The sequence below is a fragment of the Thamnophis elegans genome, unplaced genomic scaffold (genome assembly GCF_009769535.1).
Source record: "Thamnophis elegans isolate rThaEle1 unplaced genomic scaffold, rThaEle1.pri scaffold_62_arrow_ctg1, whole genome shotgun sequence".
Taxonomy (NCBI): Eukaryota; Metazoa; Chordata; class Lepidosauria; order Squamata; family Colubridae; genus Thamnophis; species Thamnophis elegans.
In genome coordinates, this window is record NW_022473900.1 from 791596 (window position 1) to 807138 (window position 15543).

At 39.0% G+C, this 15543-nt stretch overlaps 1 protein-coding gene across 1 annotated transcript in view; it reads right to left on the reverse strand.

Annotated features, from left to right (window-relative positions):
- The window catches only part of LOC116523613 (ribonuclease inhibitor-like), a 44763-nt gene that overhangs the window by 16986 nt on the left and 12234 nt on the right, over positions 1 to 15543 (reverse strand). Inside the window, exon 3 of the mRNA XM_032238729.1 lies at positions 8715 to 8790. Coding sequence (XP_032094620.1) covers positions 8715 to 8790 — 76 coding nt within the window. The remainder of the gene's footprint in view (positions 1 to 8714; positions 8791 to 15543) is intronic.

A 15543-nucleotide genomic window follows, 5' to 3' on the forward strand; every position in this document is an offset into this window, starting at 1 on the left:
CACTCATTCCAAGTTGTTTTGTCTAATCAAAAAGATTGATTTCCATTGTTTCTCAAATTCAATTTCATCTTCGCCCCCCTTTCAAATAACTAGGTAAACAGCTTTTTCATATTTTCATTTCATCTTAGAATCTAAGCAATGCCCTTCCCCTTCTTTAATTTATAAAGCTTGAATCTCCCTGCCCAATCAGTAGCCGAGAAGCTCACTTTCATGATTTTGTCACCTGTCCAAGATGTGACTGGGAGTCAATAATGGACGAACTGTAAGTGCTTCAGTGAGTAGGGGAGTCCTTGGTGGATTGATCTAAAGGCCAATTTTGTGTTAAGATAAGTTTTATCCTGAAGACTTCCAGAAATAGTTGATATAGGAGAGACTTTTTAAAAAACAAATCAGGAAAGTGAAAATAGGATGAAAGAAAATAGTAGCATGAGAGTGAGCTCAATGTCAATTATCATATTTGAAATAAAGAAACAGAATAGTGACATTAAAAGTGGACACTATTATAGTCAATATAATACTTTATAGTGTTGTAAGTTGTTTAATTTCAAATGTGTTTTGAACTGATTTTTACATTCTGGACTTATTGATTGGTTACCATTTCTCTGAAGTATTCTGGAACTACATATTAGGTTGAGTAAGAATTTGACAAAATGAAATTAATTCTATAGTGTTAACTCTTAACCCTATAGGACAGGACATATAATTAGAGTAAGAATCCTCCCCCATACCATAATGGATCAATCTCATTAGGTATACACTAATTAATTTTATTGTTTTAGAAAAAGAATGAGAAAATATAATAATGGCTTTTTAATATTAATCACATGCAAAGCAATCAGGGGATAGAGAACTATCAAAATCACATTGTCTCAAAAAAATATCCAATGAGAAAAATCAAGAATGTGCCAGCAATATATAGATAGTATAGGAATTAAGAACTGTCTCCTTTAAGAAACCATCACCTGGGAAATGTAGGCAGAGATTGCCTTATGGGAAATGTAGTTCCATGATGTGTGATCAAATCTGATGTGATCATATCTGTGTTTCTGATTGGCCACTGGGGCGTTTTGCCTGTGTGCAGAACGATACGGTCATTTTAAATGCCATTGTGAACCAGAGAAGCAACGCATGTACCTCCTCTCAACAGCAGATTCATCATCTTTTTACACCACATGATGTGACAGATTATGGAAAGTCAGAAGTATCTTAACACTGAACTGTAAGTTTTGTTATTAAGTGTTCAATTCCAAAGTCCTCACAGGACCTGACCTCGCCAAGAGTCTGCTCAGCACGCTCATCTGCTTCCGAAAGGAAGCCATAACCACCATGGGCGACATCCAGCAATGTTCTACTCATTCATTGTCAGGGAATATCATCGCAACTAACTACGCTTCTTGTGGTTCAGCAATGAACAGCACAACCAACAGATAACAGAATACAGAATGCAAGTGCATGTCTTTGAAAATGGCTCTTTCCCATCCATTGGCAACTATGGCCTGCAACACACTGCTTGTGTAGGCGAAGCCAAATTCAGTGCAGATGCCAAACGATTTGTGAAACAGGACTTCTATGTTGGCGATGGCATAAAATCCATGCCCACCCCAGCAGAGTCCACAGACCTATTAAAAAGGACACACCAGATGCTTGGGACAGCCATAAGATGCATAAAATTGCATCCAACAGTGAGGAAATGCTAGCAACGGTCAATCCTGAAGACCACTCTAAGGAATTACAGGAATCTGACTTCGGCACAGAGACCCCTTTCATCCAACACAGTCTTGGTCTCTGTTGGGACTTGAAGAAAGACGTCTTCACCTTCAGAGCCCCAGCCCAGAAGACTGATTTCACAAGAAGAGAAGTCCTGTCTATGGTGAACAGCCTGTTCGAACCCCCTAGGTTTTGCCACACCTGCAGGAGAGGCTCATTCTGCGCATCTCTCCAAAACACAAAAGTTTGGGACAAGCTGCTTCCGCCAGAGCAGAAACAAGAATGGAAGACATGGCAAGCCTCCCTGAGTCATCTCCAAAGTGTTCATGTGCAGCACATGTACGTTCCCATCTCACCTACCAACGCACTGAAGAAAGAACTGGATGACTTCTCAGATGCGTCAACAAAGGCAATAGCAGCAATAGGACACATCAGGGTCTGCAGTGGGGAGAATGACATTCACGTTGGTTTCATCATGGGAAACGCAAAACTAGCACCAAAAGGTCACACCGTGCCACGTTTGGAACTCTGTGGCTCCATGTTGGCCGTGGAGCTCGCAGACCTGAAAACAAAGATGATAGACCTTGGGGGTGGGACTAGCTGTCAGACTGAGTGGGTGTGTGAATGGGCAGCTCCGCAGCACACAGCCAATTTCCGGCGGTCTGGTGGGCTTTCATAGCAGAAATCAGGTCTTGGAGGGACACCTGAAAAGTGGATGTTCTGCTGATTGTGTACAGACGGCGGAGAGTGGAGGCTCAGAGTATGAAGCAGGAGAAAATGCCTAGAGATCAGACGGTGAGAAGATGACCAGTAATGGCCGACCTGAGGGGCTGACAGCTGGTCAAAGGAAGCAAGAAATAAGCAAAACAATGGTGGACTGTTTCTGGCTGTAATTAGTTCCAATCATTGAAGTTAAAAGAGGTCGTTTGGCGGAGTTTCCTTGGTGGAAGAAATAATCTTAACTGAGAAGAGGGGTGGAGGCAACTTCACCCGCTCAAGGATAGAACAGCAAGAGATGGTGGTGTAAAGATAAGAGAACAAGGAAGGATAAGACAGATTGGCTTGAACAACAAGAACACTCGGGGGGGGGGGTTCCTCTTTTTTTCCTTCTTCTTCATTTTACCAATTTGATTAGGCAAACGAATATTGTCTGATTTAATGTAAGATTAGAGAAGAAGACTGGAGCAACACCAACAGGAGAGCTCAACAGTGTGAAAGTTTGGTGATTAATGGCTTCTTTCTGAAACTGTGACAGTGCTTCTTTCAGAACAGAAATAGGAGATAGGACAACACCTACTGGCCAAAGAGAGAAACTACCAGTGAGTTATATATGAAAGGGGAAGCTGGAAGAAGGGACTACTTTGGAGTGTTGAAGTGCTATTGACTATTAATTGACAAAAAAGAGAGAACATCTAAGCCACACAGAGAGACTTACTCACCATAACAGACTTTAGCTGAACCTGTTGGCAATAACATTGTGAGAAGTTGGAATGATTACTGAATGATTCTATGTACATAATATGTTTACTAAGTACCAAGTATTAAGTTATAATTGTTAATATTAGCAGTAAATATCATCACTATTAAGAATATTAAGATTATCAATGATAATGTGGTGGTAGTAATTAGTGAAAAAGAAAGCGCATGATTGACACAAGTTTCATGGTTGTTTCCAATATTGACTTAAAATTGTGATACTTAACCCTGATATATCCCAATATACCCACCATAGTCTCATATAAGAGATAATTGTTTATGTTTTATAATTGCCTATATAGGATAACAAAATAGAATATTAAGAGCTTACAATAGCTGGAGAGGTGGAGGTTTATATTGGTGGAAAGAAAAAGTGGGAGAACTTGATAAAAGGTGATTTTGTGAGGTTGTTAAAAATGACGAGTGTTACGAATTTAACAAAGATAGGGACAGGGAGAAAACAAGGTACTCAAATAACAGGGGCAGCCCCGAGCCCTTTAAGCCAATGATCTATGGAGGAAATGGTTCAGAGGGAGAGGTCAAATTCATTTAAAGATCTACAGGCCATGTTACAAGATATGCAAGAGTCGATGAAACAAAATCATGAGGAACTGAGAAAAGAGATTGGAGAAGTAAGAAATGATACAGAACTTAAGGAGAAAATGCAGACAATGGATGAGAAATTTGAATCCTTTCAACAACAAATCACAAAAAATGAGAAAAAATTACAAGAAATGTAAGTGAGAATGGAGAAAGAAGAAAAAAGAATAGATGAAATTAGCAAAAAATTAATTCAGGCCAATAGGGAGCTCAAAAATACAGTCATTTTCTTAGAATTCAAAAACTTGGTGCATTATCTCTGCTTTCAAAATGTAAGAGAGAAAAGAGGAGAAGACCTCCATGTCTTTTCTCCCAGAAATCATGGGAGATTCATTAGCAAAAACATTTGGAATTGAGAAGGAAGAGATGCTGAGGGAAATAGATGAGACCTGTAGAGTACAGACAAATTATGCGAGGAGAAAATCAATCCGAGATGAAATACTACACAGAATGAGAGACGAACAGATAGAATATAGAGGAAAGCAACTAATAGTCCTGAAGCAAATACCAAGAAGGGTCAGAGAAATGTGACAACCTTATCAGTTCTTGACTTCCAAACTAACCAAATATAACATCAACTTCAGGTGGCTGATACCGGAAGGCATTATGGTCATGTGACAGGATAAAACAGGATAGAATAGACACCGTGGACAAGGCAGAGGAATTCTACAGTCAATATATCAGTAATGAAGAGGAAGAAAGGGAAGATTAGGAAGGAAGAGACTCGAGACTAGTGGAAAAAGAAAAGAGTGCATTACAAATTAAAGAGAAAGGAGAAGCAAAGGAAGAAAAGCTGGAGAACTATTAGAGGAGACTTCAGGAAACCAAAGAAGTTAGAACAACAAGAAGCACAAGACCAAGGTACCGATAAAGAAATGGAAGAGGAGATAAAAATCCTATGACTTAACATAAAAAGACTAAATTCACCCATCAAAAGAAGGAAAATATTTAAGAAATTAAAGAAGTTAAATTTGGACATAATAGCAATACAAGAAGTCCATATAAAACAAAATCAACTGTTAGACTAAGGATTGCATACACCTCATTAGCACAACAACAAAAAAGTGGAGTAGTCCTATATATTAAAGAGTTAATTTCAGTCAAACACATTTACAAGGATGATGAAGGAACTTGATAGTTGAGATAGAAATAAACCAGAAGAAAATGTTATTAGTAGAGATTTATGCTCCGAATGGAGGACAAGAACAATTTTACAGGAAATTACACAACATTATGGTGATATATCGCATGATAACATTTGTATCCTGGGAGATTACAATGCAATAATTGATAAAAAAAAAATAGATTATAAAAGCAACAAAAAGAAAAAAGGGAAGAGAAGAATGTTACCCAAAACCTTCTTTAAAATGGTGGGGGAATTGAAAATAAAAGATATTTGGAGAGAGAGAAACCAGGGTGTAAATCAATATACATATTACTCAAACAGACATCAATCATTGTCCAGAATTGATATGGTCTGGACTTCAACAGAATTGCAATCAAAGGTGAAGGAAGTTGACATTGACATGAATCTCTGGGCAGATCACAACCCCATGAAAATAAGTTTCATAGGGAAAAAGAGGATGACAAGATGGACACTGAAAAGATCGATTTTAAAGGACGAGAATTTTAAATTAATAATTGCACCTCTTCTTTAAAGAAAACAAAAAAAGAAGATACTTCTCTACAAAATTTATGGTATACGGCAAAGGCATACATGAGGGGAGTTGCTATGTCTTATATGGCAAAAGAAAATAAATTAAAAAACAAAAAGAGAACTCTTTGGAAAAAGAATACAAAAGACTGGAGGAGAAACTACAAGATAAGCTGCAAGAAAGAAATATAAAACAACAAATGGACTTAATTAGACATAAATTGAATATACTTGAAAAGTAGGACCTGGCACAACAGATAAAAAAGATAAACCAAAATATTTTTGAGAATGCTAACAAGCCAGGGAGATGGCTAGCATATCAATTGAAAAAAGAAACAGAGAAGAGATGGATTAACAAATTACAAGATGAGGAGGGGAATATATGTTACCAAAATGAGAAGAAAAAGATAGCCCAGAAATTTTATGAGAAACTATATAAAGAAACTGATTGTCAGGCAGAAGGGGAAATAATACAATGTCTTGAGAAAGCGGAATTGCCAAAATTCACGGAAGAAATCAAGAATATGCTAAATGAAGAAATAAGGATGAAGGACCTAACAGACGTGATCCAAAAACAAAAACACAATAAGACGCCAGGTCCTGATGGACTACCAGTAGAAATATATAAAGAACTGCAAGACAGTCTAGGAGAAACCCTACTTGAAGTATATAATGCGGTGTTGGAAGAAGCGAAGATACCACCATCATGGGTGGAAGCAAACATTGCGCTGATACCAAAAGAGAATTCGGACAGGATGCTAATTAAGAACTATGGGCCCATATCCTTGCTAAATACAGACTACAAAGTATTTACATTAATAATAACCGAATGCTTTAAAAATTCCTAAATGAGTTTATACACACTGACCAAAATGGTTTTCTACCAAAGCGACAAATGAAAAATAATATAAGAATAATATTAGATGTCTTAGAATATTACAAGATACATAGTGGAACACAGGTGGCATTGTTATTTTTAGATGTGCAGAAAGCTTTTGACAACGTTAATTGGGAATTTATGCTACAACAATTGAAATTTATCAAATTTGGCAATACATTTTTAAATATTTTTCAGGTGATATACTCTGACCAAGAAGCTAAAGTGAATGGAGAGGCAACAAAAAAGTTTAAAATACAGAAAGGTATGAGGCAAGGGTGTCCTCTATTTCCATTGCTATTTATATTGTCTCTAGAGGGTTAGGGTTAGGGTTAGGGGAAAGTAGCCGGATTGAACATTAATAAAGATAAAACCAAAATGATAATTACAAATATCATGGAGAAGCAGAAAGAGGAATTGGCCAAGAGAATAAATATCCAGATTGGGGGAAAAATGAAATACTTAGGAATCTATATAATGGCAAGATGTACATCAATCAAAGAGGAAAACTATGTTAAGTTAACAAATTATATAAAGGAGGATTTAGAGAGGTAGAAAAATTTGAGACTCTCCTTCATGGAAAGAATAGCAGTGATCCAAATGAATATTCTACAGATATGATTATTTTTGTTCCAAAATATTCCTATAAAATTAGATAAAAAGTACTTTGGAATATTGATTAAATGACATCAGAATACATTTGGGAAGGGAGGAAACCAAGGATTAAATTTAAACTTCTGCAAGATGTAATAAAAAGAGGAGAATTTGGTGTACCAGAGTGGGAATTATACTACCAGCAAGAACGTTTACCTGGGTAAAAGAATGGATAGATTTAAAAAATAATAAACTGCTAACACTAGAGGGCCGTGATGTACATTTAGGATGGCACGCCTTCCTGTGGTATGGGAAGCAGGTAGCTTTCAGAGACACTTTATAAGACAGGCGTTATTAGAAACATGGAATAAATTCAAGAGGAAAATGTACAGCAAGGTTCCGATTTGGCTATCGACATTAGAAGCAGTAGTGCACCCAAATTTTATCAACCAGAGAAAACAGGTCACCTATACAGCTATAATACACAAAGAAGGGAGATTAAGATCGAGGCAAGAGCTAAAAGAGCAAGAGATAGAATTGGAATGGTGGTCCTATCTTCAAATCCAATCATGTTACTCAAAAGATATGAAAGAGTGGGGCACTAGTAGGGAGCTAATGGCAATAGATAAGATCCTTTTGGGGACAAATGATGAATCGATAAAGAAGATTAACAATTTTTTACTGGAATATAAGATGGAAGAAAAACAGGCTAAGGAGACAATGGTAGCATGAGTAATAAACTTTGGCTATAATATACACCTGGATAAATGGCAAGAACTATGAGAAAGGAATAGGAAAATAACATTGTCAATACTGTATAAAGAAAATGTATATAAAATGTTTTATAGGTGGCATCTCCCACCCATGAGACTAGCCAAAATGTTTAGAAATTTAGCGCCAAATTGTTGGAAATGTGATCACAAATCAGGCACATACTACCACATGTCTTGGTCGTGCCAAAAAACAAAAGAATTTACACCAGAACTATTTCTTTTGGGAATCATAAACAATAAATATAACAAGAGGGTAATTTACCTAACAATACATATTATTACGGCAGCAAGAATGGTCTTTGCCCAAATCTGGAAAAACAGGGAAATTCCAAAAGAAGAGGAAGTAATTAGGAAAATTCTGACTTGTGCTGAAATGGACAAATTGAAGTGGGAGTTGAAGGAAAAAGACGAATCAGAATGTTATAAGATCTGGGACAAATTTTATCAATGGTTGGAACAAAAAAGGAAAGTCCCAAAATAAGCAATGACTAAGATTTACAGAATGGAGATTAGAATTATGTATGAAACTATAACAGTGAAAATGTATAAGATAAAAAGAAAGCAACATGGTTGGAATTACCATATTTTTATATTTGTAAATAGACCAAATGTAAATAAGCATGGTGGTTATAATGCATAACTTTATATGTATGGCAAAAACTTTGCCAGGACGGTTACACTCTGTCCAATGTTTTAATTTGTGTTCAATCCATTTTTTTAAAAAAATATGTCTATCAGAGGTATAATCCAGTGGCCAATCAGCAAGGCAGATGCAACCACATGACATAAAGATTACATTTCCCAGAAGGCAATACTACATTACCCGAAAGGCAATCTCTTAAAAGAACAGAAATTAACTCCTAAACTAACTTGAACAGTTTTTAATTCCTAGTCTAACCATACACTCGAATCAGCACATTAGGGCTTCAGGGATTGTGAAAGCAGTCAGTTCTGTGCCGCTTTGTGTTCTGCGAGGACTCTGAGCTTGCCAGACTCTTCCACTCTTCCACTCTTCCACTCTTACCACTCTTACCTGGGTACTAGCTGGGGATTCCACCATATATGTTTCATTCCATTTTCCATTCCGTATAATGTATGCTGTATTCAAGCTATAATTAAAAAAATATGTTAACCTTCCAGCAAAAATCCCTAACAATGATATTATAATTTGATTATAATCTGATTCATCCTAGATAATTTCAAGGATGATTTGTTTTCACTTATTCCAGGTTGTTTTCTGCGATCAAAAGGTTTGATTTCCAATCTCTTTGGGAAGATTTGCTATCACTAAAATTTAATTGGTCAGTTTTTGTACTTTTTATCCTTGGTATCCCAATGTTTCTCAAATTCATCTTCATATTAGTCTCCCCAACTTCTCAAATGACTACTCAAACAGCTTTTTCATATTTTCATTTCATCTCAGAATCTAAGCATGCCCTTCCCCCTCTTTAATTTATATAGCTCGATTCTCCCTGCCCAATCAGTAGCCGAGAAGCTCACTTTCAGGATTTCGTCACCTGTCCAAGATGTGACTGGGGGTCAATAATGGACGAACTGTAATTGCTGCAGTTAGTAGGGGAGTCTTTGGTGGATTGATCTAAAGGCCAATTTTGAGTTTTATCTGGAAGACTTCCAGAAATAGTTGATATAGAAGAGACTTTTTAAAAAGAAATCTGGAAGGTGAAAATAATATGAAAGAAAATAGTAGCATGAGGGGGATCTCTATGTCAATTATCATATTTGAAATAAAGAAACAGAAGAGTGACATTAAAAGTGGACACTATAATAATCAACATAATACTTTATAGTGCTGTAAGTGGTTTAATTTCAAATGTGTTCTGAACTGATTTTTATATATTGGACTTATTGATTAGTTACTATTGCTCTGAAGTATTCTGGATTTAAATATTACATTGGATAAGAGTTTGACAAAATGAAATTAATTCTATAGTGTCATCTCTTGATCCTAAAGGACATAATTAGAGTAAGAATTACCATAATGGATCAATCTCATTAGGAATACACTAATTAATTTTATTGTTTTAGAAAAAGAATGAGAAAATATAATAATGGCTTTTTAATATTAATCACATGCAAAGCAATCAGGGGACAGAGAACTATCAAAATCACATTGTCTCCAAGAATGTGCCAGCAATATATAGATAATGTAGGAATTAAGAGCTGTCTCCTTTAAGAAACTACCTCCTGGGAAATGTAGGCAGAGATTGCCTTATGGGAAATGTAGTTTCATGACATGTGACCATATTTGTGTTTCTCATTGGCCACTGAGGCATTCTGCCTGCCTGCAGAATGAGCTGGTCATTTTAAATGCCATTGTGAATCAGAGAAGCAGCGTGAGTGCCTCCTCTCTACATGGGAGCCAATTCATCGTCTTTTTACACCACGTGATGGGACAGATTATGGAAAGTCAGAAGTATCTTAACTCTGTACTGTAAGTTTTGTTATTAAGAATGCCTAATACTAAACTTGATCTGAATGAGATTCCTAAGTGTGGAGTTAACTGCATGCCCCAAGCAAGCCTACAGTGCTCAAGGCAAAACAAAACAAAGAGTTAACACATGTTTAAAGATCCCAATGGGTAGATCCCAAAGGATAAACCAAGAACACGCAGATAGTTGCCATGTGGTAGCCAGAGTTTATCGGGGAACCTGGAAATTACAGTTGGTTTGAATAGCTACTTCTTGTTAAACGTTAATAAGGGGCTCGGCTAAGCAAACTCAGGAGGAAACACATTGCAACAAATGCCCCCCCAATCCCCGAGAAGTTGAGTCATTCTGTTTTCCAGAGTGGAACTGGATTGAGTCCTCTTACAACAGTTTGGGAAAGGCCTCCATTAGATACTTCTAAGGGGAAAACACCAGTGCTAACATGGTCATAGATAAAAGAGCAAGTACATTTTATAATAATCATACTAAAATAGAAGACAACATGGCCATTGAAAGGAGAGAGATGGTGGTAAAGGAAGAAAATGACAAAATATGCATCATATTCTCACCTGCAAGTACTTAAGAGACATGAGACACATTTCAACATTTTGATAAAATCTCAGCTTGCTGTGGATGCCCAAAAAGTCACTCATGTTTGACGCTTTGAACTCCTCTTCACATCCCCTCAAAATGACTCTTAAACATTTCCAAAGGCCATATTTTCATGGCATGTTTCATCCCCAGCCCACTGCCCTTACAAGCCTACGTTCATCTTTTGTAGCTTCATAGTAACATTTTTCTTCTGCTCCTGAAACAAACCTTGTCATAGGGAAGATCTGCTGTATCTCATGGATGAACTTGGTGATGCTGCTGCCCAGGTCTTAACTGGTCTCTTGAGATTGCCTGGGTACCATCCGCCCCCTAGTGGCCTTTGGACTGCAGGACAGGGAAAACCTCTAGTTTCTGCAGAGGCCTTTCCCTGAGCATTGCCTGACTGGTGCTCTGCAAAGCGTTGGTTAGGCATCATGTGAGCTTCTGAGGGGCAGAGTTGGTCTGTCCTTTTGGAAGAACACTTACACTAGTTTTTAAACACTTGTTTAGTTATCTTTTGAATGACTGGCAGTCAGAACAATGGCTTCAAAATTCTGTCAAATATGTGCAGCTTGTTCTCTTAAATGAGCACCTTATAGATTTTTGGATTTAGCCAACAATGAATTTTGTAAAACTGTGCTTTCTGCTGTTACTAATTACTTTGAGGGAGAGGGAGCAGGATTTTTTTTTACTCAAATACCATTTTGTGTTTTCACGAGAACTTTCAAACTTTGCTGGCTGTAGCCAATTCCTGCTAGCACTGCCATTCCCTTGCACCACTTGAATTATCCTGGAGCAAACCTGAACCTGAAAAGAGTTTTCCTGTTTCTCCTTTTACCCCAAAGGAAAGGTCAAAGGTTAGGCAAAGTGGCCCAAAGGGCAGTGGAAAGAAACACCTCAGATGCTCCTTGTAACCCATCCATGATGTCTGTGAGCATTTATTCTGCTGCTTTTGAAAATGGGCATAGATGCGTCAATGAACTACCTTCAATTGTCCCACTGATTTGTCATTTGGGTTATTTGGGATATAGGTTCGCTGTCACTCCAAAAGACAATACGATCAATATTCAGAAAATGCCTAACAGGCCAGAAGGACTCAAGGACAGAAAGGATGTTATTAATATGACAATTTTGACAATGATCTGAAGGAATTAATTCATAACATAAGTTGTCACAATAGTTTAAGAATTATGGCTTTTATTTGTCCTTAAAACAAAGTTTTAAAGATCTCAATGTTTCTCAGTAAGAACCTGAAAACGGTTCCTAACAAGTTTCTGTTAAATAATCAGATTAAAAAAAATACACGGAATGTGTAAATAAACTATCATTAACAAGAAAACTATAGTTCAAAAGACGAGGGGTTAAATATTAAACTTAATTTGATTTCAATTAAAATCCTCTATAGTTAAAAAACACACCATCCTCTAAGATACGTAGCCCACTTACTCTGGAGCACCATCACCCTCAAGATCAGGCTTACTGCAATTCTGCTGGCCTTTCGCGAGGCATGGAAAATTTGGCTTTGCCATTCTGGTGCCCGAATGGATGGGTGCTCCTTTCTTATGGTTAGATAGCCTATGGGAGGCTGTGAGGATTCTCAGCTGCTATTTTATATGATTTATGTCTAAAATTTTGGTTCTGTTTCCTTTCAGTCTCTCATGCCCTGGTCAACTCTCAGGCAGACTACTGCAGTGGACCCCACATGGAGCTACCCTTGAAGAGTGTCCGGAAGCTGCAACTAGTCCAGAATGCAGCAGCATGAACAGTTTGGCAGTTCTTAGAGTGAATGAAAGGATACCTTCTCAATACAGGAAGGGGTATAACTACCGTACAACCTGAAGCTGATCAAAAGCTCTCGTAGCCACGGCTTGGTTGCCACCTGTTCCTTGAGCAGGAATTGGGAATCCAAGAAGATCCTCAGATCATATACCGGGTCTCTCTATGACAATGCTACCCTCTCCAAGACCAAAGAGGGTAAAACCCCAAATAAAAGAGCAGCTGCCTATTCAGATCCACTCCATCTTACCAGAATTCATCAAATCCTGTTGTCCTCAATCCAAGTCCTCACACCCTCCAAGCATCAAAAAAAGACATCCACAGCATTCCTTATTTGAGGATCCATGAAATCAATTTGAATAAATTTCAGATTTGCTTGGGACCTGGCATTAAATGTCCAATGTAATAATTAGAGCCGAGGTGGCGCAGTGGTTAAATGCAGCACTGCAGGCTACTGCTAGATCAGCAGTTCAGCGGTTCAAATCTCACCGGCTCAGGGTTGACTCAGCCTTCCATCCTTCCGAGGTGGGTAAAATGAGGACCCGGATTGTTGGGGGCAATATGCTGACTCTCTCTAAACCGCTTAGAGAGGGCTGAAAGCCCTATGAAGCGGTATATAAGTCTACTGCTATTGCTATTGCTACAGAAGGACTCCATCCATTCAGTTTCTTCTTCCCTTTTTCTCCTTGCCATATCCCAACATTTGGGCCATGTCTTGACTATGACGTCCCTCTCTTTTTCCATGTGGCATAATTTGTTGATGATATTTAAATTAAATTAAATTTAACTTTAGCACAATGTTTTACAATGTTGTTCTCACCTGAAAAAAGTTTAGAATCCCTGCTAGCTTCTTTATTGAAGTATAGGAAGCTACAGGAAGGAGATACCATACAGAGAAACAGGATCCCATGACATCTGAAGGGCTAGGGCAGTGGTTCTCAGCCTCCACAATGCCGCGACCCTTTAATACAGTTTCTCATGTGGTGGTGACCCCCAACCATAAAATTGGTGTCTCGGTTCCTAAGACCATCGAAAATATGTGTTTTCCGATGGTCTTAGGCGACCCCTGTGAAAAGGTCCCAACCCGCAGGTTGAGAGCCACTGGACTAGGGAAAATCTGGTTCACCTAAACTCTGTTGGCTGAAGATGTGCTGGCTTATACTTAGCTTCAGAGTAGGAAGCAGTTGAAAAAGGAAACAGGATCGGCAAATACTAAGGTACAGTGGCTAATGTATTTGATTGATACCAGAGAGATCCAATTCCTAAGCTATCTAAAATCACAGCACCTCACTTGGTGACTTTCAGCCCAACCAACTCACATGTGAATGTGAAGAAATATAGAAAGATGTAGTCCTCCTTTTCCCTGACTTTCTGAACTAAAATGAGATATAGGTGCATGTTTGTGTGCCAGAGAAAGGGAACACAAAACATAAAAATATCCAGACCTTTCTTCATGGACCTTAAACGTGTTGTTTTTAAAGGGTCACACAATCAGTGAATTCCTTACTGTTAGGGGGCAATAGAATAGAATAGAATAGAATAGAATAGGGAGTCAACAGGAAGTTCTTCAGCTGGACAGATGTGGGGTGTGTGGACTCTCAAAAGCCTCACATGAACCCTGTCTGACAAACCAATTCCGAGATCCTTTTGGATCAGAACCCCCCCCCCCCAAGGGGGGTGAAGAGGGCAGCATCTGATCAGAACCAGAGGGAGGCAACAGGTCCCTAGCAGGTCAGAGATTTGCCTTATGAATCGGAGTCGGGGAGGCAGTCTGCAATATGGCTGACAAGATGCTGACTTCTTGTCAAAGCAAAAGGAGCAGGAGGGTGCAGAAGAGATGAAAGACTGGTAAGAAAATTTATCTAACCCACAGCCATAAATCAAATCTGGAAAAGGCAAAGAAATCTTGAGAACATAAATAATATTGATGGTCAGATCGGGATTTTTTCAAAAATGAATGAATGAATAAATGAATGAATGAAAAATGGAGGGTTGAAACACCACACACAAACCCCAAAAGTTATTTGAAACAATTTTGGACAGAAAGGAGAAAGAAAAGACATGACAAACCCACTCAAAGATAAACTTTAAACTTGGATTTGGATTTGAAATAGAAACCAAACACACTGAAGAATTTATTCTGTTTGAATTTTTTCCAACTAATATATCTTAACATGATCATGGAAAGATAGCTAAAGGAGGCTTTCCTCATGCTGGCTGCTCAGTCTCTCCTGCCATCCCCCGCCCCCATGCTACCAAAAGATCCTGCCTGGGCACTGCACTCCATAGGGAAATGAGGAAGGGAGCTGTTGGTACGAGGGCGCATGTGCGAGAACCAAGATGGCTGCGAGGCTTTTCTCGTCGTGAGCTTTTCCGACGAAAATGCCTAAAAAAACCTCCGGCAGCAATTCTAAACCAGAGAAAGAAGGTTTGCCCGGGATGCTTAAGACTTTGGGGACCCAGGAAGATCAGCCAGCGGTAGGGGTTGCCACTTTGGGACGACCCTGGACGGCGCCGGCTCCAGCGACTCTGGCGGTTTCCGTGTTTTACCAGCTTTTCCGACTTTTCCAGCTGTTCCGGCTGTTTGACAACGAGGGAAAAAATCCCAGCCGGATAACAGCGACGGCGCCCCTCGGCGGCTCTGTCGCCTATTCCGTCTCCCTGTCCTATCGACTAGCGGCGAGGACGGCAAGGACGAGGTCTTGGGGAGACCGCCCCTATGCTGTGCAGACCGTGGCGATTCCAGTAGTTTCGGAGGCTCCGGTGATTTTGGTACTACTCTGGCCGTTCGACACCGAGGAGGCAGGCTTTATTCTGAGAACAGCAGCAGCGTTCCCTGGCCATTTTAGTGCCTGTTTCACCTTTTTGCTTTGCCTGCCTCTGACGGTGAGATTTTGGGAACTCCCTGGGGTGGTTTTACCCCCAGAAAGAAGACCCTTGGGCTGGGCTACCGCTGAGACTGCGGGTGGACAGATGATGGCGGCATTGGGCGTCCTCATTGAATCCCCGCAGCATTTTTTAACTAACAGTGCCCAACTGGCTGAACTT